The sequence below is a fragment of the Chlorocebus sabaeus genome, chromosome 27 (assembly GCF_047675955.1).
Source record: "Chlorocebus sabaeus isolate Y175 chromosome 27, mChlSab1.0.hap1, whole genome shotgun sequence".
NCBI lineage: Eukaryota > Metazoa > Chordata > Mammalia > Primates > Cercopithecidae > Chlorocebus > Chlorocebus sabaeus.
In genome coordinates, this window is record NC_132930.1 from 11,893,425 (window position 1) to 11,916,033 (window position 22,609).

The 22,609-nt window shown below is 44.3% G+C and overlaps 2 protein-coding genes across 2 annotated transcripts in view; one reads left to right on the forward strand and one right to left on the reverse strand.

The window, feature by feature from the left end:
- The window catches only part of FAM114A1 (family with sequence similarity 114 member A1), a 78,840-nt gene extending 64,720 nt beyond the window's left edge, over nt 1–14,120 (reverse strand). The window contains exons 1-2 of the mRNA XM_008017631.3: nt 14,020–14,120; nt 3,159–3,514 (exon numbers count right to left, since the gene is read on the reverse strand). Of these exons, the coding sequence (XP_008015822.3) occupies nt 3,159–3,506 (348 nt within the window). The 5' untranslated portion in view covers nt 3,507–3,514; nt 14,020–14,120. The remainder of the gene's footprint in view (nt 1–3,158; nt 3,515–14,019) is intronic.
- The window catches only part of TLR6 (toll like receptor 6), a 36,294-nt gene continuing 25,277 nt past the window's right edge, over nt 11,593–22,609 (forward strand). Inside the window, exon 1 of the mRNA XM_073012463.1 lies at nt 11,593–11,685. The gene's annotated coding sequence lies outside the window, so the exon portion shown is untranslated. The remainder of the gene's footprint in view (nt 11,686–22,609) is intronic.

Below are 22,609 nucleotides of genomic sequence, written 5' to 3' on the forward strand. Positions count from 1 at the left end.
AGTGCAATGGCGCAATCTCGACTCACCACAACCTCTGCCTCCCGGGTTCAAGTTATTCTCCTGCCTCAGCCTCCCGAGTAGCTGGGATTACAGGCATGCTACCACGCCCAGCTGATTTTGTATTTTTAGCAGAGATGGGATTTCTCCGTGTTGGTCAGGCTGGTCTCGAACTCCTGACCTCAGGTGATCTGGCCACCACGGCCTCCCAAAGTGCTGGGATTACAGGTGTGAGCCACCGTGCCTGGCCAGAAACTTTTTTAAAGCGGTGATGAGAATTTATCAGGTGTAGATGAACATGGGGTCAAATAGGCTTTTGCACTTGGCTGTTTTCCTGCAGAACCTGCCATTCCTCAGGGGCGGCCTGTGTTCAATCCAAACAACCACCTTGTAATGAACTTTAGATTCAAGAATTTGTTTTGTATAATTCACTCTGCTCTGGAGCAACAGGAAAAGAATTGTCTTCATCAATGCAAAATGACTCCTTATGAGTATGCAACAAGAGGCAAATAAAATAGAAAAAAATGAACAATAATCAAAGACTAGGTATAAAATTGACTTCTAATAAAAGGATAAACTACTAAGAGAGATAGTAGAATCCCCTTTCCTGGTAGGCATGTGCCACCACACCTGGCTAATTTTTGTGTTTTTAGTCGAGACGGGGTTTCACCATGTTGGCCAGGCTGGTCTCGAACTCCTGACCTCAAGTGATCCACCTGCCTTGTCCTCCCAAAGTGCTAGGATTACAGTAGTGAGCCACCGCGCCTGGCCTTACTGTGCTATCTTCATGAACAATCCTGTTATAATTATTATGTCTGAAATTGGAACATATAATCTATCAACAGCATATGGATTTTGAATTAGTAGAGCTTGTATAGTATAAGTCATTTTAGGTAAGAATGCTGTGGCTAAGTTATATTTTTCTTACTGTACCAAGGTACACTTAGGACGAAAATTAGGAACCATAGCCCCCTACACGAGAAAGACAGTGTGGAGGCAAAGCAGGCTCTGGAGTCAGGTCCTCGCTCGGCCATTTCCTATTTGGGCTGATTCTTGACATAATCTAGTGGTCCATTTCTTCACCAATACCATGCAAACTGCCAAGCCTGCAGCTTATTAATATCCCACTTTTACTTCCTGTGTGTTTTGTGGCTGTTATTGCTATTGTTGTTCTAAGATTAACGGATGAAAAAGTGTCCTAGTAGCCAAAAGAATGAAAGGGCCTGTCTCCAAATACTTTTGAAGTGTTACTGTAGCGCTACAGCATTTTAGAGCTGGAATGATACTGAAGATCACCCACTCAAAGAATCGTAAAAAGGACCTTGAAAATTCTTTATCCTAAAGTAATTATTCTCAATCCTGGCCAAACATTAGAACCACTTGGGGTACTTTAAAAAATTGCTGATGTCCAAGCCTCATTCCTGAATCAGAATCCTTGGGGTTGGGACCCTAGCATCAATATTTTCTATTCTATTCTATTCCATTATACTCTACTCTATTTTATTTATTTTTTTTGAGACGGAGTCTCACTCTTGTTGCCCAGGCTGGAGTGCAATGGTGCGATCTCAGCTCACTGCAGCCTTGACCACTTGGGTTCTGGTGATCTTCCTGCCTCTTCCTGAGTAGCAAGGACTACAGGTACATGCCACCATGACAGCTAATTTTTCATATTTTTCATAGAGACAGGGTTCACCATGCTGCCCAGGCTTCAATATATTTTAAATCTCCCCCAGTGGTTGGTAACATTCAGCTAAAGTTGAGAACTTCCGATCTAGGGGTTCTTAATTATTTAGGGCATCTATAGATGGCTTCAAAGGGTCAGTGACCTCCTGAAACTCATAAACAAAATTTTGTGTATGTTTACCTATTTGATCCAAACTCCCAGCTGGTCCTCAAATTGCTTCCATAACATCTCTACAAAATGACTGTTTGGCTTTTGTTTAAACAATTCCAGTGAAGGGAAATAAATACCTTGCCCCTGAGAAAGCCCATCACAGACAGTTCTGAGGGTTAAACCCCTCGAGGAAAGTGGGTGTGAGGGAAGCCCAATCTTGAATACAAGAGTCATAAAACATCAGTCAGAAGGATGCATCAAGGTCTTCATGTGAGAATTCTTCACTTCGTAGAGGAAGAACCTGAAGCGCAGAGACATTAGGGTGTCTGGCCCAAGCTCATGGAGTTAATGATAGATGGGAGGGTGAAAGCCCAGGGCCCCTGGTTCCCTGTTTAGTTCCTGTCCCTCATGTCATGCGCAAGAGTCACCTCAAGGGGGTGATCTGTCGTGGCACACTTCAGGATGAACAGGGCTGGGCCTGGCTAAGGGAAGACCCCAATTCCGCCCTCCTGCACCCACTTTCTAGAAGGCAGTTCATCCCAGACAGGATGAGGAGAGCAGCCTGTCTCCTCCTTTCACGCGGGGCGTCTCCCAGCCCTGCCTGGCCCCACATGGCTGGAGGTGAAGACTCCAGGAAAACCTTGCTGGGATAGTCTTCTTGGTGGCCCAGGTGCCAACAGAGAGATCTGGCTTATCTCATACCCTGAGAGACAGGTGCAGGCACTGAAAGGGGAGGGGTGATGAGTGCATTCTGCTTCTGTTCCCCTGGAAGGTGTTGTGTGATGATAAAACAGTGATCTGAAGGCTGAAGATCTCCACCATGGATGTGTAAGTACACATCAGATTTTAAGTGATCTTAAAGAAACATTGACTTACTTAGGGTGGAATCAGGCTTATTAATTATCCGGAGACATGATGTCTGATATTACAATATCTTCTATTTACAACCAAGAAGCCCAGGACAAGCTACCATCTCTAAGTCTGGTTGCCACAAGTATAAGCTGGAGTTAGTAACACCCAGGTTTGAACTGCTGGTGCAGTGAATTACATAACAGATAAAGTGCCTAGCAGAGTGCCTGGCACACAGCTTGCGTCTGCTAATTGGTGGCTGTTACTGTTAATAATATATTTATCAAAATGCAAATATTATGACAAATTATTTTCATATATGTTTAATCTCACTACACAGCACATTTCTGATGCCAGAGGGGATGTCACAGTACATTTTGAACTCCCAATTCCCACCTGCAGAGCTTGCTGCTAGCTCTGCACATGGCAGATATAAGCAAGAACTTAGGCCGAAGTGAACTGAATGACCCATTCTTACCGGATAATTCTGTTCTTGCAGGGGTATTTCAGATCTGGGTTCTGCCTCAAGGCTGACGGAATCAATACACTCAGCAAGTGTATCCTCAGTCACTTCTCCATTGAGAGGGGGCTCCATGGTGTTGGCATCTTGAGGCTGCACAGGGGGTCCAATGGTGGCAGCCCCTGCACCCTGCACAGCTGCATTTTCATGCCCCTCCCCTCTGGGGTCAGCTGGTGTTGGCTCATGTGAAATTGCAGCTGAATCACAATGCACTTCTGCATCTTCAGGTAAAGAATCACTATTAGGCATCTCAGTAACTTCTGCTTTGTCTCCAGTGGCTAAGGTGTCGCCAGCATCATCAGACATTTTAATATCTGTCAACACAATTACAAACACCTCATGCTTTCATCGGATTGTTAAGCTTCAATTCAAAGCCCTGGATAAATAAATCTGGTAGGGGCAAACTTTTTTTTTTTGAGATGGAGTTTCGCTCTTGCCGCCCAGGCTGGAGTGCAATGGCACGATCTCGGCTCCCTGCAACCTCCGCCTCCCGGGTTCAAGCGATTCTCCTGCCTCAGCCTCCCAAGTAGCTGGGATTACAGGTATGTGCCACCACACCTGGCTTATTTTGTGTTTTTAGTAGAAATGGGGTTTCTCCATGTTGGTCAGGCTGGTCTCAAACTCCCAACCTCAGGTGATCCACCTGCCTCAGCTTCCCAAAGTGCTAGGATTACAGGCATGAGCCACCGTGCCGGACTGGGGCAAACTTTTTTTTAACCAATACTCTATGTAACCTTGTGGGAGACCGAATAATGCAGGGGTCCCCAACCCTGCATTATTCCCCGTATCAGTCCATGGCCTGTTAGGAACCGAGCTGCACAGCAGGGGGTGAGTAGCGGGTGAGTGAGCACAGCTTCCTCTGTATTTACAGCTGTTCCCCATTGCTCGCATTACCATCTGAACTCCGCCTCCTGTCAGATCACTGGTGGCATTAGATTCTCATAGGAGCATGAACCCTATTGTGAACTGCGCGTTCGAGGGATCTAGTTTGTGCACTCTTATGAGAATCTAATGCCTGATGATCTGTCTCCCATCACCCCCAGATGTGAGCATCTAGTTGCAGGGAAACAAGCTCAGGGCTCCCACTGATTCTACCTTTTGGTGAGTTGTATAATTATTTCATTATATATTACAATGTAATGATAACAGAAATAAAGCACACAATAAATGTAAAGTGCTTGAATCATCCCGAAACCATCTCCCCCATACCCTTTCCGCTGATCTGTGGGAAAATTGTCTTCCACAAAACTAGTTCCTGGTGCCAAAAAGGTTGGGGACTGTTGGAATAATGAATGGACCCCAAGATAACCATATCCCAATTCCTGGAACGTGTGTTACCTTACATAACAAAAGGGATCCTGCAGATGTGAGTAAGTTAAGGATCTGGAGATGAGGGGATTATTTTAGATTATCTGAGTTGGCCTTAAATGTAATTGCAAGTGTCCTTATCATCCGGAGGCAGAGGGAGACTTGACTACAAAGAGGAAAAGGTGATGTGTTGACAGAAGCAGAAGCTGGAGTGACACGCTTCGAAGATGAAGGAAGGGGCCCCAAAGCCAAGGAATATGGGTGGCCACCAGAAACTAGAAAGGAAAAGGAAACCATCCTCCCCTCAGAGACTCTAGAAGGAACCAGGCTGCCAGCAACTTGACTTCAGCCCATAGACACTGATTTCAGACTTCTGACCTCCAGAACTCCAAGAGAATAAGTCTGTGTTGGCAAATGCCACAAAGTTAGTTGTAATTTGTCACAGCAGCAATAGGAAGCTAACACAAACCTACAGTGCTATCTTTAAACTTTCCTGGAGCTCTTACTTGGCATGAAGGACTATGCCTATGGGAACTAAGAGTATTACCTGTATCTTTAAAATTATTGAATCTGGCTTTATTAATTATATTTGTAGCAATAATGAGAATAAGCATAAGAAGGCAGGGCGTAATGGCTCACACCTGTAATCCCAGCACTTTGGTAGGCTGAAGTGGGTGGATCACATGAGGCCAGGAGTTCAAGACCAGCCAAGGCCAACATGGTGAAACTCTGTCTCTACTAAAAATACAAACATTAGCTGGCCATGGTGGCACGCACCTGTAGTCCCAGCTACTTAGGAGGCTGAGGCACAATAATGGCTTGAACCTAGTGGGTGGAGGCTGTAGTGAGCTGAGATCATGTCACTGCACTCCAGCCTGGGTGACAGACTGAGACTCTGTCTCCAAAAAAAAAAAAAAAAAAAAAAAAAAAAATCTAGAAAATACCTGAACACTTATCAAAAAACTACTTGCCATTTAGTTTTGCAACGTCTTTGTCAGAAATTCACAGTGAGAAAGAGACCTGTATACACACAGTATGCCTTGCTGGGGACCAGCTGATGAAGGCCTAGACAATGACTTAGTCAAGGATAAACTTGAAGGGTAAGAAGTGAGGTAGAAACCATATAAGGAATGTAGCCATTAAAGCAGAAAACTCTTTTGAAGCTTACAAATTATTGATATCATGTAGAGCAGCACTATTCAATGGAACTTTCAGTGGTAATAAAAATGTTCTGTCTCAACAAACTAAGCATGAAGGGACATATTTCAAAGTAATAAAGTAATAAGAGACTTTCATGACAAACCCACAGCTAACATCATACTGAAGGGGCAAAAGCTGGAAGCATTCCCCTTAGGAACCAGAACAAGATGAGGATACCCACTCTCACCACTTCTATTCAACACAACGGTGGAAGTCCTAGACAGAGCAATCAGGCAAGAGAAAGAAATAAAATAGGAAGAGAGGAAGACAAACTATCTTTGCAGGTGATATGATTCTACACCTAGAAAATCCCATAGTCTCTGCCCAAAAGCTCCTAGATCTGATAAGCAGCTTCAGCAAAGTTTCAAGATACAAAATCAATGTACAAAAATCAGTAGCATTTCTATACACCAATAACGTCCAAGCTGAGGGCCAAATCAAGAATGCAATTCCATTCGCAATAGCCACAAATAGAATAAAATACATAGGAATACAGCTAATCAGGGAGATGAAAGAGCTCCACAACGATAATTACAAAACACTGCTCAAAGAAATCAGAGACGACACAAATGAAAAAACTTTCCATGCTCATGGATAGGAAGAATCATTATTGTTAAAACCCAAAGCAATGTACAGATTCAATGCTATTCTTATCAAACTACCAATGATGCTTTTCACAGAATTAGAAAAAAATATTCTAAAATTCACGTGGAACCAAAAAATAGCCCAAATAGCTAAAGCATTCCTAAGCAAAAAGGACAAAGCTGGAGGCATCACACCACCCAACTTCAAACTACATTACGAGGTTATAGTAACCAAAACACCATGGTACTGGCACAAAAACAAAACACATAAGCCAACAGAACAGAATAGAGAACTCTGAAATAAAGCCACACACCTAAACCATCCGATCTTTGACAAAGTCAACAATAACAAACAATGGGGAAAGGACTCCCTATTCAATAAATGGTGCTGGGATAACTGGCCAGCCATATGCAGAAGATTGAAACTGGACCCCTGGCCGGGCGCGGTGGCTCAAGCCTGTAATCCCAGCACTTTGGGAGGCCGAGACGGGCGGATCACGAGGTCAGGAGATCCAGACCATCCTGGCTAACCCGGTGAAACCCCGTCTCTACTAAAAAAAAATTACAAAAAACTAGCCGGGCGAGGTGGCGGGCGCCTGTAGTCCCAGCTACTCCAGCCTGGGTGACAGAGCGAGACTCCGTCTCAAAAGAAAAAAAAAAAAAAAAAAAGACACTGAACCCCTTCCTTACACCATATACAAAAATCAACTCAAGATGGACTAAAGACTTAAATGTAAAACCAAAACCTACAAAAACTCTGGAAGAAAACCTAGGAACCTAGGAAATACTATAGCCTGGATATCGGCCCTGGCAAAGATTTCATGACAAAGACTCCAAAAGCAATTGCAACAAGACCAAAAATTGACAAGTGCGAGCTAATTAAGCAAAAGAGCTTCTACACAGCAAAAGAAACTATCAACAGAGTAAATGGACAACCTACATAATGGCAGAAAATATTTGCAACTATGCATGTGACAAAGGTCTAATATCCAGAATCCGTAAGGAACTTAAATCAACAAGCAAAAAACAAAACAAAACAAAATAAAAACCATTAAAAAAGGGGCAAATGACATAAACAGGTACTTCTCAAAAGAAAACACATAGGTGGCCAACAAGCATATGAAAAAATGCGTAACGCCACTAATCATTAGAGAAATGCAAATAAAAACCATAATGAGATACTATCTCACACACAGATTTTCCCAATAACTCAGAGCTGTCATTGACCACACTTTCACCCTCTCAAGAATATATATTATCAACAGCTATCATTTATTGAGTGCTTACTGTATCCATGCTTTTAAAATGTATTATCTCCTGTGAGTTGAATGTTATCAGCTCCATTTTACAGACAAGGACACTGAAGCTCAGAAGTCACACTTTTAGTAAATCGTACATTTGAAATTTGAGCCCATGTCTGACTTTGAGACTGAACCACATCAGAGCCCTATCAGCAATGCCATCTGCCTCTTTTCTTACATTCAGCCAGTGGCCAAATCCTAGAGGCTCTTTATTGAGAATCCATCTGCATTCTTTTACTCCTATTCTCACGGCAAGGTCCTCATTATGGTTCATGATGACTATTTTGAGTATTGGGTTCCCCTGTTCACTGCAGCTCTTCCCCTTACTTTCCATCCTTCACCTCATGGCTCTAATTACATGGCTCTCCTGCTCACACATCCTCAGGAGCTCCCCCTTCCTCTCCCTCCTGAAATGAGGCCACATGCTTCAGCTGGTATCCAGGGACCTCTGTGCTCTGATCCCACCAGGTTTACCTCCCACGTTTTCCTACAAAACCTTAAATGAGACAGTGTAAATACCTGTGCAATGCCTGGCACATCCACAAGAGACCCTCAGGGGGCTGTTGGTTCCATATGTTGTTCTTTTGCACACTGAAGGCCCAGTTAAAATAACCGCCTTCTCCATTCTTTGTTCCTCCAGGTTGAACATTTTCCCTTCTGAACCCTTCTGAGGGTATTTTGTGTTTATCTTACTTTAGATAATTAAAGTCCTCTTTGGTTAGAGTTGCTTCAGTTTTTCCTATGATTTGTAAATTCTATAAAGACAAAGACCTTCCTTGTTTTGTATTCATATTCTACATAGTACTTGGCATAGCTTCCTGTGCATAGTAGGAAGCTCAACAAATATGCCTGTTGAGTTATATTAATATTTGTGTAAAGACACTCAGGAGCTTTCTTACAGCAGATGGTTTCAAATGACTTGACATTTCCGTATTGCCTTTCTTTTTTCCCTTCACCTCCCAGTTAATTGAGTTACAATGTATTTGTATAAGCAAAAATATCTGCCAGACCTTGAATTCAGTGATAACATTCCTGTAAACAAGTCTACGTGTAAGAATGGCAAAGAATGCAAACTTCCCTCGAGCTGGTATACAAAGTTTAGGATATTCAAGGTTGCCCGTGGGCTGTCAAGGAGCCAGGTTCAAGCCTAACTGAAATAGCAAACAATGATAGAAACCCACTGTATAGAGAAGGGGTAGTATTGTGGGTGGTTTATGGGAGGTGAGTAGAATTGATGGGGGCTGCTAAAAAGGCTGTTGTCATTTGGGAGTTTATAAACTCTTTGTGAAAACCTCTCTCTGAATCAGGGCTAGCCTAGGACAAGGTGTTGGCAAACCACAGTCTGCTGGCCAAATTTTGTCCTCTGCCTGTTTTTGTAAACAGTTTTATTGGACCAGACATACACCGTTTGTTTACATATGGGACCGTGGTGGTTTCTCTGGCACTACAATAGCGGAGTTGAGTCGCTGCAGCACAGGCCATATGGCCTGCAAAGTCAAAAAGCCTAAAATATGTACTATCTGGCCTGTTTCCAAAAACGTTTGCTTACCCATGGCCTAGGACTTTGCTTGATTGCCATGGCCTAAATATTTCCCTGTCTTAATTTATTATCCTCACATGAGTCCTAGTGACACAAGAATGAGGAGAGTGGGTTCATGAATAAATGATACCTTGCCATCACTTTTATTCTCATTTTTCAAATCAGTAGATGGCAGACATTGTCTGATCTTTTTATTTCTTTGTAAGGTGATTTGAAAATTCTTATTATTAATCTGGATTATTAAGAAGTCCCAAACTATTTCACTTTTCTATAAGCAGGAACATCAGAATAAATCTGGCTGGGATAAACACTTATGGGTAAATAAAAACCACTATGAATACCTCAATGTACAAGCCTTGTCCTCAAGTGTTGTTATCTTGTTCATGAAGTGTCCTAAAATAGTTTAGCATATACTATGTGACACGTGCATGTTAACTTAGTTTTAATTTATGCCCTAAGGGTGGATGGATGACATCTGAAGTGCCTTATTCAGGAATATACTATCCAGGGGTCTTTAGTAAGCCCTTAAAAATCTGTAATGAGGTGTCCATCTGTTTTTAGAGGGTTCAACTACCATCTTCTCTGATGGGCACCCCAGGGTATGCTAATTAGCATAAAGGATATGAGAAATAATTTTTCACCGGTGACATGAAAGATGCCTCAGATATGTGGATCGGAAAGAAATAGCGTATAGGTGCCTTCTCTGCTTCTACAGCCAGGATATGAGATTGCACTGAATCCAGCAGCTGACTTACCCTGTGGAGTAGGGTTCTTCGAGGGCCTCTGGCTGAATGCAGGACTCCAAACCTGAAGGTGACTAGAAGCTTAGCTGAGTCCTGCCTCTAGAACACAGGCCTAAAAGGACAGTGAGCTAGGACTTCCTTGAGCTTATAAGAACAGACTGGTTAACTAAGCCTGTTTGCTAATACATGTGTGGGTTTATGGCAGAATTCCGTTAGTGAACTTGGATTCCTGGTAATTTAGCTCTTGGTAGGGTAGTTGCAGAGGAGGAAATCTATAGCCCTTACCTATCTCTGATGGCCAAATTGCCTTAGGTCAGTTTATCCCAAATGTAGAAAAAGTGCTGCAATAAAACTTCTCTGTGGCTGCTCTGCATTCAACCAACACAAACCATCCCTTCAGAAATACCCCAGAAACTCAGCTGTAAGATGTTAAACAGGCATTGTTAAAAAATATTTATGGATTATTATTTGAAATATTTATGGATTATTATTTAAAATATTTATGGATAATTTATAAATTTTAGAAATTATAGATCTTTACATCTGCTAAATTTAAAAATGGTCATCGGTCAGGCACAGTGGCTCACATCTCAGCACTTTGGGAGGCCAAGGCAAGCGGATCACTTGAGGCCAGAGTTCCAGACCAGCCTGGCCAACAGAGTGAAATCCTGTCTCTACTAAAAATACAAAAAAAATTTTGTATGGTGGCATGTGCCTGTAATCCCAGCTACTCTGCAGGCTGAGGCATAAGAATTGCCTGAACCTGGGGGGCAGAAGTTGCAGTGAGCCAAGATCATGCCACTGTACTCCAGCCTGGGTGACACAGTAAGACCCTGACTCAAAAAAAATAAAAATAAAAAAAGCCCTAATTCAATTTCTAATTGTAAAAAAAAAAAAAAAAAAAAAAGAAAGGGTCATGCAAGATCAGCCCTATTTCAATTTCTAATTGTGTGTATTTCTAATCTATATTTATCTCTCCTTGTTACAGGTCTAATTTTCCCCAAATCAAAGCAAAAACAAATTTATTTTTTGTTTGGTTGTTCTGGTAGACCTTTATTGACTGTGGATGCTATCATGATGGGGGAAATGTAATCATTTTTCAGACTGTACCCTTCTGTATGAAACCACTAGAAACTGCGTGTTTGAAATACACAACTGTTTCTGAGCAGGGGCTGCTGGAGTCCACCAGGATTACAGTTGTGACAAGCACTGTGTTTCCTGGGACACTTTCCATCTCCATCTGGGTGTTCCATAAGCCAGACTTGGAAACCTTTCCTGATTTATGGTTAGGAAGATTGATCACTGTAGCCATGTCTCGTGGCCTGGAGGCTAAGGAGACTCAACCCACAGCAACAAGGAGGCTGCTTCAGGAAACTCTAAGGAGAGGAAGGGTGGCATATAAAGAAGCCTTTGTGGGCTGGGAATAAGTTAGTTTTTCATGAGTAAATTCATTCATCACTGAAAATGCTCCCAGTACTATGCAAGGTAATGAAGCAGCAACATCCCAGCTCCAAAAATAAGTATAAAAAAAGTATGGTCACTATCCTTTAGAAATGAATCATCTGTTTGAGGAGATAACACAAAACAGTTAAAAAGTGATGCAAAACAGCACAGCAAATCAAGGACAGATGTGCCTGAACGAGACTGACCCTGTGCAAAGGAGAACCTTGAAAGTGTCTTTGAAGTGGTAATTCAAGCCTGGTGGGATGAGAGCATGTGCAAATGTCCAAGCATCAGGGATGGACTCTAGCAATTCAGGACAGGTGTCTGAGCGCCCAGGACACGAGGCTGCATGGAGAATAATGAGAGGTGAGAGCAATGGTATTCAGAGGTGGGAAGAGTTGTGCCCTGCAGGTGTCAAGAGATGTGGCCTGTGGTCCCAGCATCCCTTTGTGGGCACAGAACTTGCTCATCCTCACTGCGCTTACACCTGCTCCTCTGTAAAGCTAGGATGGACAAACTGATTTGGATGCTTTTTTTCCAAACCCCACCTGCAGGACTGGGGCAAGTCTGTGATGATAAAGAAAAATGAGGACAAGATCGCAAGTTTTTCATAAATCTAAATTTATTAAATGTAAAAGACTGCCTTCATCTTGCAAGTTTAGCCTTTGTGCTTTTTCTTGGTATTAAAATGCCTTTCATTTTATGAAATAGTAGTGACAGTAGATGGATTTTTTTAAAAAATGGCCTCAGTTGGCAGCATAAAAATTTGGTTAGCATGATATCCTGTGTGAGGTCATCTCCCCCAGTTAAAAAAAAAAAAAAAAAAAGTGTTGGTCAGCGAAGGACCAGGAATAAAATCTCTGTATGAGAGGCTCTTAATCAGGTTGTAACAGTTTGTGTGAGTTTGTATAAGGCTTGACAAGTCTATGTACCCAGGCTTCAGCCTATTCTCTGTGTGACTGCCAGGCATTTTTGGACCTACTTCCTCCCCTGTTTAAAAACCATTAGGTGTAAATATCTTCGCACTTCCCATCATAATCCAGCTCCAATCTCTCTCCACCTCTTGCAACTCTCAGTGCCCTCCACTCCTGCCTCACCAGTCTTTTCTCCATTCCCTGTAACTCTTCACATCTCCCTGCCTTTGCTTACGTTGGTTCCTCTGCCCCAGTGCTGCCCTTCCTCCAGCTGCCTGGCAAACTCCTATTCTTCTAGATACCCAGCGTCTAATGTTCTCTTTCATTGTGAATTTTTCCTTAATCTGCCCCACTCCTTCCAGTGAAATAACTGCTCCCTCTTCTACGTTTTTGGCACTTTGCACAGATTTCTATTGCATGTATTTATGGAGTATTTACTTCAGCCATTCTGTCCTCCAAGACTATGACCAACAGCATCTAGGTTCGTTTCTGTCCCTCAGATATTTACTGGATTGAAATATATTGTGTTTGATATTAATAAAAGAGAAACCAAGTTTGAGATAAGCCTGGTCAAATAAAGAAAGACAAGTTTACTTTTATGGTCTGAATCGCTCAGATTCAAGAAGGCCCCCTCCCACCCTCAAATTCCTTCTGCACTGGCTCACTTGTGCCTCAAATCCATCCCTAAAGTCTCATTCCTTTACTTAAAGGTTACAATGTAAGAAGTTTATCAGATTATTTCCCAAGCTCAGGCTTGATGGAAGAAAGGAGGGAGGGGACGCAGGCATATGAGTGAGGTAGAGAAGGAGCCACTGGGCTGCAGAGAGGGCAAAAGAGGCTCTGAGGATAGAGCCTGTCTCATTCTCAGTTGTCACAGGTTGGCTGAGGTCACAGGGAGTTCAGAGGACACTGATTTAAAAAGCCACCTGCTTGTGTCCTTCAAGATGTTTAGGACGGGAACGGATGGGATCAGTAGGGCATAGCTAATGCTCTCACAGCCCGTAGAGAGATGTCTTCCTACTTAGGAAAGGGCAGTGACGTTCAGGCGCCTGGTCTGAGGTGCCTGGAAATACTCACCGGATGGCAGGGGCGAGGGCTAGCCAACTGGTTGGAGGGGGCCTGGGGAGCTGGGGTAGGGAGTGGGACTCACCCCGGGGGCTGCGAATGGAGGCGGTGCCTGCTTAGAGTGTTGGCTGGACTGGAAGAGCAGGCAGGGCGTGGGTCGGCTGCTGCAGGAGGGGTAAGGCGAGGGAGCGGGGAGGTCAAGGCCTGAGCTCCCTGCGCCAAGACCGAGGGCAGGCGCACCCTGGGAAGAGGCCTCTGTCTTACAGGGACCTGCTCCCTCCGTGCCCGGGCTGGGGGGCCCTGCAGCCCGCCTCTGACTTAGCCCCGAGCCACTGGGGCACTTTTCCAGACTTGCTTGGTACCAGGACTGGATAGTTTGGGAGATCCAGGCAGGCTCCGCGGAGGTTCACGCCGGCCGAGGGGGCAGACCCTGAGTGTGGGCGTGTGGGTGTGTGCATGAGCGTGGACCCGGAGCGACACACACTCACACACACACACTCACACGCCCGCACCCACGCAGGGCCCTCGGCCGCGCCACCCCGACCCTCACCCCAGAGCCAGGTCCTCCCTGACCGCGGCTTCTCACTAACGCAGAGGGCAGGATTCGTGGGTCCCAGACGAGGCGCCACAGTATGGTGTTCCCACCACCCCGGGGCGGCCGCCCCCGCGCTCGCCCGCCCCCCAGGGAAGGGGATGGGGACAGGTTGCCCGGGGCTCTTACCGCTCAGGCGGCCGAGTACGCGCGGGAGTGCCCGGCGGGTCCCGCCCCGCCACGTCTGCAGGGCCGGCGGGGACGCGGCCGGAGGGCGGGCGGGGAGCGGGCAGGGGGCGGGCGGCTGGAGACGGGGCCCCGCCCCGCCTGCGCCCCGCCCCACGGGGAGCGCCGCGGGGACGCCCGGCCACCCCCACGCTGCGAGGGGCAGGGCCCGCGCTGGGCGAGCCTCCTGGAAACTTGGTTTGTCCCACCCCTGTGCCAGCGCTGAGAACCAGAGCGCGCCCCCTGTCCAACCGAGGGCGGGTGGGTCTCGGGGTTCGCCAGATCCCTTTCCTTTCCTTAAAAGCGCTTGGAAAACCCCCGCCGTGTCACTGGGAAGAGGTCGCGCAAGTTCAGCTAAAGTTTGAGCTCCTGATTCTGCGTTAAGCAGCACCCCCTTGCCCTGTCCGTGGGAGTGTGATAGATTTAAAACAAACAAACCCCAAACAAACAGCGAAAACCCACTTTCCAGAAGGCCAGTTTGGAGCTGTGGGTCAAAATTCCGATGTATTAGCTTTGGCCTAGGAATTCCACATTTGCTAATTTGTCCTAAGTAGGCAGTCAAATGGGCAAACATGTATGTACAAGGATGTTTGTTATAGTTGCTTCTGCGGGGGGAAGCTGGAGACAATCTAAATGTCCCCTAGTAAGACTGGTGAAGTAAGCTACAGCAGCTTCAGACATCGAATATGTTGTAGCCCTTAAAAATGAGAATTCGTTGACATGGAAGGAAGGCCACATAGTAAGGCCTTCCTCAAATATGGCTTAATATGAACTCAGATGCAGAGGAAGTGCAGTGTTTACAGTATTAACTAGTTTTGTAAACAATTTTGTGTTTCATATGAAAGTCCGGGGAAATACAATTTAAAAACAGGGATTCTTTGTGAGCGATGTGTTTAAGGCAGATTTTCTCTTCTTTCTCCCACTCCATACTCTCTTGTTTTTAAAAAATTATAAATTCAAAGTTAAAGAAAATATAGCCTCACCCTCTCCTCTTCAATATCACTACCGTTTTTTATAGTGTGTGGATCCTACCATAGCTTTTCTAAGCGTATATAAATACAAGTGTGCATAAACAGCTTTTTGTTTGCTTTTTTAATAAAAATGGTGAGATGTTGACATATTTTATAATTTTTCCCCTATTACATATTATAATCATCTTTCTTGGTCAATACATATCAACCAAAACCACTCTTCTAAGATTTGTCTTACGTATTGTTATATGTTTGTAATTATATTTCATTGAATCATTCTCTTTTTGACAGACAATTAGGTTGTTACTTGTATTCCAGTTTCTTCCATATATATTAATTAATTTATTAATTTATTTTTTTTGAGACGGAATCTTGCTCTGTCGTCCAGGCGGGAATGCAGTGACATGATCTCAGCTCACTGCAGCCTCTGCCTCCCGGGTTCAAGCAATTCTTCTGCCTCAGCCTCCCGAGTAGCTCGGATTACAGGTGCGTGCCACCACACCCGGCTAATTTTTGTATTTTTTAGTAGAAACAGGGTTTCATCATGTTGGCCAGGCTGGTCTCGAACTCCTAACCTCAGGTGATCCACCCACCTCGGCCTCCCAAAGTGCTGGGATTACAGGCATGAGCCACCACGCCCAATTATATTTTTTCTTTAATTTTTCATTAAATATTTTCATATTAATAATTTTTTAAGCTACTGAATATTTATTTTATTATGTTTTTTAGGGTGACAGAGTCTTGATTTGTGGCCTAGGCTGCAGTTCAGAGGCACCATCTCCATCTCCCGGGTTCAAGCGATTCTTCTGCCTCCCGAGTAGCTGGGATTACAGGCACCCACCACCATGCCTGGCTAATTTTCGTGTTTTCAGTAGAGACTGGGTTTTGCCATGTTGGCAAAGCTGGTCTCGAGCTCCTGACCTCAAGTGATCTGCCCACCTCGGCCTCCCAAAGTGTTGGGATTACAGCTGTGAGCCACCACGCCCAGCCTGTTATTTTTAAATTCACAGAAAAACTAGAAAGTTGTCTTAATGTGAAAGTGGGTGGAAATTGCTTTAAATTGAGGTCAATAGCCTTTTTGAATTGAGCAAGACTTTGAACGTTAACTAACACTTGGCTTCTGTAACTCAGTTTTTCCACCTCTAAAATCAATAGCATTGCTCTACACCATCCCTTCCAGTTCTGGCTTTGTGAGTATTATCAAATTACGTTCCACTTGCAACAGGTGTGTTTTGGTGTAGCATATACACAAACGTCTGTGACTGGCACTTCTGCTCCCGCCCAGAGACAGCAAGCACCTTTGCTAACCTGCCTTCCCTGCCCTGCTGAGCTGTAACAGCCCAATCAGATGTTCTCTTTTTAGAGCACTGAGTTCATCATCTCCTTTGACCCAAACCACACCTATCCGATGAAGAAAATAAACCAAACTATCCTGGCAACAAGCTTGTTTTTCGTTTAACCAACTGCAAATTTCGCCCTTTTACTCATGTAGCTGCTTCCAGGACTACCAGATTTTATTTCAGATATTTTATTTGTATTGTAAAACATTTTAAGTTCATTTAAAATTTTTCTGGAATAGTTAAAACATATAGAAAAGAAAATAATAATATGACAAATACTTATTTGTGTAAAAAATGTAGGGAATACGATAATATCTAGATTTAACAAATTTTTTGCAGTATTTTAGAATTTTCTTTGCAAAGAAAAAAATGCTAGATACGTTTGAAACCCTATCCATTCCATCTCTGCAGGTAGCCATATATCCCTCCCACCCACATTTCTTTCTTTTTTAGGGATAAGTTCTTACTCTGTCACCCAGGCTGGAGTGCAGTGGTGTGATCCCGGCTCAGTGTGGCCTCAAACTCCTGGCCTCCAGCGATATTTCTGCCTCAACCTCACGATGAGCTAGGACCACAGGATGCCACTGCACCCTGCAAATTTTTAAATTTTTTGCCGCGTGGTAGTCTTGCTGTATTGCCCACGCTGGTCTCAAACTCCTGACTTCAAGCAATCCTCCTGCCTCAGCCTCCCAAAACGCTAGGACTGCATGTGTGAGCCACCATGCACAGACCCTCTTCCACTCATGTTTCTAAACATTTGCTGCATACGTCTTCACCCATAAATGCATATATAATTGTTTTTCAGTGTTTTAGAATATTAAGGACATTCTGTATACTTAACTTGCATTACATTTTTGAGAATCACTCATATTCACACACATGTAGCTCTAGCACATTTATTTCAAAGTCTTCATAGTGTGTCCAAAATTGGTTCCTTCTGGTGGGTTCTTGGTCTCGCTGACTTCAAGAACGAAGCCGCGGACCCTTGCGATGAGTGTTACAGGTCTTAAAGATGATGTGTCCAGAGTTTGTTCCTTCCAATGTTCAGATGTGTCCAGAGTTTCTTCCTTCCGGTGGGCTCATGGTCTCACTGACTTCAGGAGTGATGCTGCAGGCCTCCGAAATGAGTGTTACACCTCTTAAAGGTGGCGCCTCAGGACTTGTTTGCTGCTCCCGGTGGGGTTCCTGGTCTCGAACTTCAGGAATGCAGCCGCAGACCCTGGTGGTGTCACAGCTCATAAAGGTAGTACTGACTCGAACAGCCACCAGCAACAAAATTTATTGTGAACAGCAAAAGAACCAAAGCTTCCCGACCCTGGAGGAGCACCCCAGTGGATGGTGGGTGTTGGTGGGTGGCCTGCTTTTATTTCCTTGTTTAGCCCCACCCACATCCTGCTGATTGGTCCATTTTACAGAGAGCTGCTTGGTCCATTTTACAGAGAACCAATTGGCCCATTTTACAGAGTGCTAATTGGTCCGTTTTTACAGAGTGCTGATTGGTGTGTTTACAAACCTTTAGCTAGACACAGAGCATTGATTGGTGCATTTACAATCCCTTAGGTAGACAGAAAAGTTCTCCAAGTCCCCGCCTGACCCAGAAGCCCAGGTAGCTTCACGTCTCAGTAGGAGGGTATGAATATACCAAAATTTATTTCCCGATTGATCTACTTTAATGTGTTTCATATTTTACTCAATTACATATAATGCTACTATTGCCATCTTTGAATGTATTTTCTAGTACCCTAGGCAAGAAATGGAACAGCTGGTTCCCCTTTACCAGACATTGCTGAATTGCCCTTCATTATGGGTCAACGATTTATTCAACACAACTTTTCTGAAAGCATGCACTGTGTACCAAATACTGCTGTAGGTGCTCGGAATACATAAGAAGCAAAGCAAATTCCTGGTATTCAAGAACTTAGACTCCATAGAAAGGGAGATAGATCCCAACGAGAGGGTCTATATGAGGTGGTGGAGTAAAGCAGGCTATAGAATCTATGGGGTTTAGGGAATGATGGATAGGACCAACTGTGGTCAAGGAAGTCTTTACAGATAAAGTGACATTGCAATGTAGACTTTAGGGAAGTAAGGAAATGAACAGTGGCCATATCTGTAGACAGTCTCAGGCAGAGGGGACTGCATGAGCAGTTTGGGAGCACGGAGGATGCATTCACAGAAAGGTAAGGTGACCAGTGTGGCCAGAGCAGAGGGAGGATGGGGGAGAGTAGAAGAAAATGAGGCCATAGAGGTAGTGGAGCCTGAGAGATGGGCAGAGGGATTTTGGTTTATAGTTTGAGTGAGACGGGGGCATCCTTATGGCTTTGAGTATGATTCTAGTATCTGACTCTAGTCATATTGGGATCGGGTGAAGGTGAGAGGGGAGAGAAGGATGGAGGCTGGGATACCAGTTAGGAGGCCATTGCAGTTATCCGGGTGAGAGATGATGATGCCTTTGACCACCATGGGAGTAGTGGGGGACATGAGAGGTGTTTGCTTATGGACGTATTTCAGAGAAAAATCCAACAAAATTTGCCTATGGATTGAATGTAGAGTTTGAGCAAAGGAGAAAGTAATCATTAATCACCCTAAGGATTTTAGTCTGCGCTACTGGAAGAGTAGAAATATCATTTACTGATATGAGGAACTATGCAAGAGCGAGCAGTTTTGGAGTTAGAGGTAGTAAAGATTCAGGCATTTGGCTTGCAACAATAATGGTTTAGCAAGCATTTATCAGGCTATTGAATGTGAGAGTCTGAAGTTCAGGGAAGTCTAGGCTGGAGATAGTAAGCAAGGAGATACCAGCAAACAGATGGTTTTGAAGGGCCAGGATAAGAGTGCATGGAGTTAGAGAAGTGGTCCAAGACTGTCTTGGGTATTCCATGCCAGAGATATAAAAAGGACCCAGAAGGAGACTGGGAAGGAATGCCAGCGAGCTAGCAGGAAATTCAGGGAATGGAGAGTGGGGAGTGGGAGTATGGGGTCTAAGAAGTCAGGCAAGAAAACATTTCAGGATCTTTCCACTGTGTTAAATGCTGCTAATAGTTCAATTAAGCTAAAAATTGAGAATTGACCATGGATTTGGCAATGTGGTGATCATTGGTGACCTTGAAAAGAGCTATTTCTCCTGACTGGTGGGGAAGGAAACCTGATTGAAGTAGAATTGAGAGAATGAGAGGAGAACAATTAGAGATAGTCAGTAAACAGCTCTTGCAAGGAGTTCTGGTATATAGAGGAGCAAGGAGGGGAAGGTTGTGGATTCAAAGGGAGAGTTTTTGTTTTGTTTTATTTTGTTTTTTTAGATGGGAGAAATTATTGCTTTAAAAGGTGATTGGGTGCCGGGTGCGGTGGCTCATGCCTGTAATCCTAGCACTTTGGGAGACCAAGAACGGCAGATCACGAGGTCAGGAGATTGAGACCATCCTGGTTAACAAGGTGAAACCCTGTCTCTACTAAAAATACAAAAAATTAACCGGGCATGGTGGCACGTGCCTGTAGTCACAGCTACTTGGGAGGCTGAGGCAGGAGAATCGCTTGAACCTGGGAGGCGGAGGTTGCAGTGAGCCGAGATTGCACCACTGTCTAAACTCCAGCCTGGGCGACAGAGCGAAATTCCGTCTCAAAAAAAAAAAAAAAAAGAAGTGACTGGGGCCGGGCGTGGTGGCACAAGTCTATAATCCCAGCACTTTGGGAGGCTAAGGCACGCAGATCACTTGAGGCCAGGAGTTCAAAACCAGCCTGGCCAACATGGCAAAATCCTGTCTGTATTAAAATTACAAAAATTAGCTGGGAGTGGTGGCATACACCTGTAATCCAGGCTACTCAGAAGGCTGAGGCATGAGAATCCCTTGAACCTGGGAGGTGAAGGTTGCAGTGAGCCAAAGATCATGCCACTGCCCTCCAGCCTGGGTGATGGGAGTGAAACCTTATCTAAAAGAAAAGAAAAAAAAGATGAATGGAATAATACATCAGAGCAGAAAAATGTTGATGCAGTAGAGAGAAGATCATTGCAAGAGTGACTTCCTTGAGTAGATGAGCAGGAGGGGGACCCAGTGCTCAGTGGGAAGGGGATGGCTCTTGGCACAGAGTTCATTCCGAAGGACAGGGAGAGTTCATGTAGAACTCGTGCAGGGGAGGCTTGTAGAATTTCAGGGGAAGATGTGGAAATGCTCCTCTGGTAGCATCTATTTTCATTGTGAAAATGAAGCATCATTGCATGAGAATGTTGGTTTTCAACAAGAATGTTTTAGCAACTATTTAGTAGGCTGTTGAATGTGAGTGTCTGGAGTTCAGGGAAGTCTGAGCCGGAGCTGGTAATTGAGGAGACATCAGTAAGCAGATGGTTTTGAAGCCATGGACCCGGATGAGAATGCATGGATTTAGAAGAGAAGTGGTCCAAAACTGAGCCTTGGGTATTCCATACCAAAGAGATAAAGAGGACCTAGACACAAGAAGGAGATTTTGGAAGTGTAAGAGACAAGAGGAGGTGTGAGAGAGGAGAGTAGGAGAGTGAAGGGGCTAGGGAAGGGTAGTAAGGAGGGTAGGAGGATTGCTGCTCTCTCTTGAGGCTGGAACCTAGTCATAAATTTCAAGTAAGCCAGTCAGCATGGATGTGTATATTCTCCAACTATATTCAGCCACTCATGCTCAGTGTAGTCCAGTGGAGAGTTGGATTTAAACTGGGTTGAGGAAAGAGGAGTAGGTAGCTACAGAAGAATAATGAAGAGGATGGAGCATGATCTTTCAATCCAGTGCAGTGGGGCTGGGGAATCATTGGCATCAGAGGAAGAGTTGGAGGTGACAGATGGAAAGGGGGATTCAGGCAGCTGAGATTATGGAGGGGGTGCAGCCACTGCTAATGATGATATCTAGGATATCATAAGGGAATGCATGACTGAGGTAGGGTGCAGGACAAGATTATTAGAAGAGAGAATTTCCAAGAACTCAGAGGCCAGGTGAATGGAAGAATCTCTATGTAGCTATGGAAATCACTAAAATTATGAAAAGGGTGGTATCGGACTGAAATAGTGAGTAGTGCTAGAATACTTGATGAAGCGATGGGGCTCAGTAGATGACTGCAACGAGAAGGGGTGGGTTTGGAGGAAGGAAAGTGATCTGGAAGTAGCAGTGACGGCCTGCACCACCTCCCAGGCCCTGGGATGTAAAGGGTGCGCCCGAGAAAATATAGACCACTAGAGGGCGCTGTGCTCAGGCCAGCGTGTAGGTCTCAGTCCCCTGATCTTCATGGGGTTAGAATGAAATCACCTAAAGAGCTTTCGAAATAAAACGTATGCCCGGCTCCTCCCAGACCACTTACATCAGAATCTCTGGACATGTATGTGCGCTCCTGTTTCTTCATGTTCTGGCCACCATTTGGTATTACGAGATGTTTTAAATTTTGTCCACCTTAGGGGTGTGCAATAGTGTCTCCTGGTTGTCTTAATTTGTATTTTCCCATGTTCTAATGAGGATGCATACCTTCCCATGTGTTTGAGCTACTTCTGTTTCCTTTTCTGTTATCCATCTGCTGATATCCTTTGCTCATTTCCCCCCATTGGGGTCGTTAGTCATTTTAAAATTGATTTGTAGGAAATCTTTATATATTTTGTATATTAACCCTTTTGTGATTACACGTGTTGCAGATACCTTCTCCCAGACTGTGGCTTGTCTTTTTTTTTTTTTTTTTTTAATTCAGCAGAGAAGTTTAGGTTTACTACCAACACTTAATATGTAAATTATCAATTTTGTGTGTGGGGTGGGGGACGGAGTCTCGTTCTGTTGCCCAGGCTGGAGTGCAGTGGCGCGATCTCAGCTCACTGCAACCTCCCCCTCTTGGCTTCAAGTGATTCTCATGCCTCAGGCTCCTGAGTAGCTGAAACTACAGGCGCCAGCCACCACATCCAGCTAATTTTTGTATTTTTAGTAGAGACAGGGTTTCACCATGTTGGCCAGGCTGGTTTTGAACTCCTGACCTCAGGTGATCTACCTGCCTCGGTCTGCCAAAGTGCTGAGATTACTGGTGTGGGCCACTATGCCCAGCGAAAATTATCAATCTTATCTCTGTCATATGTGTATCTTATGATATTGATAACTGTCACAGAACTTACTTTAAAGCTGTTAGTAGACACTAATATTTATTTATTTATTATCTGGAGAAAGGCAAAGAACATTTTTTAAAAAGTAAAAATCATCAAAACAATGTTTTGCCTGTGTCTGTATTGGGACAGTATATTTGGTGGCCTTAGA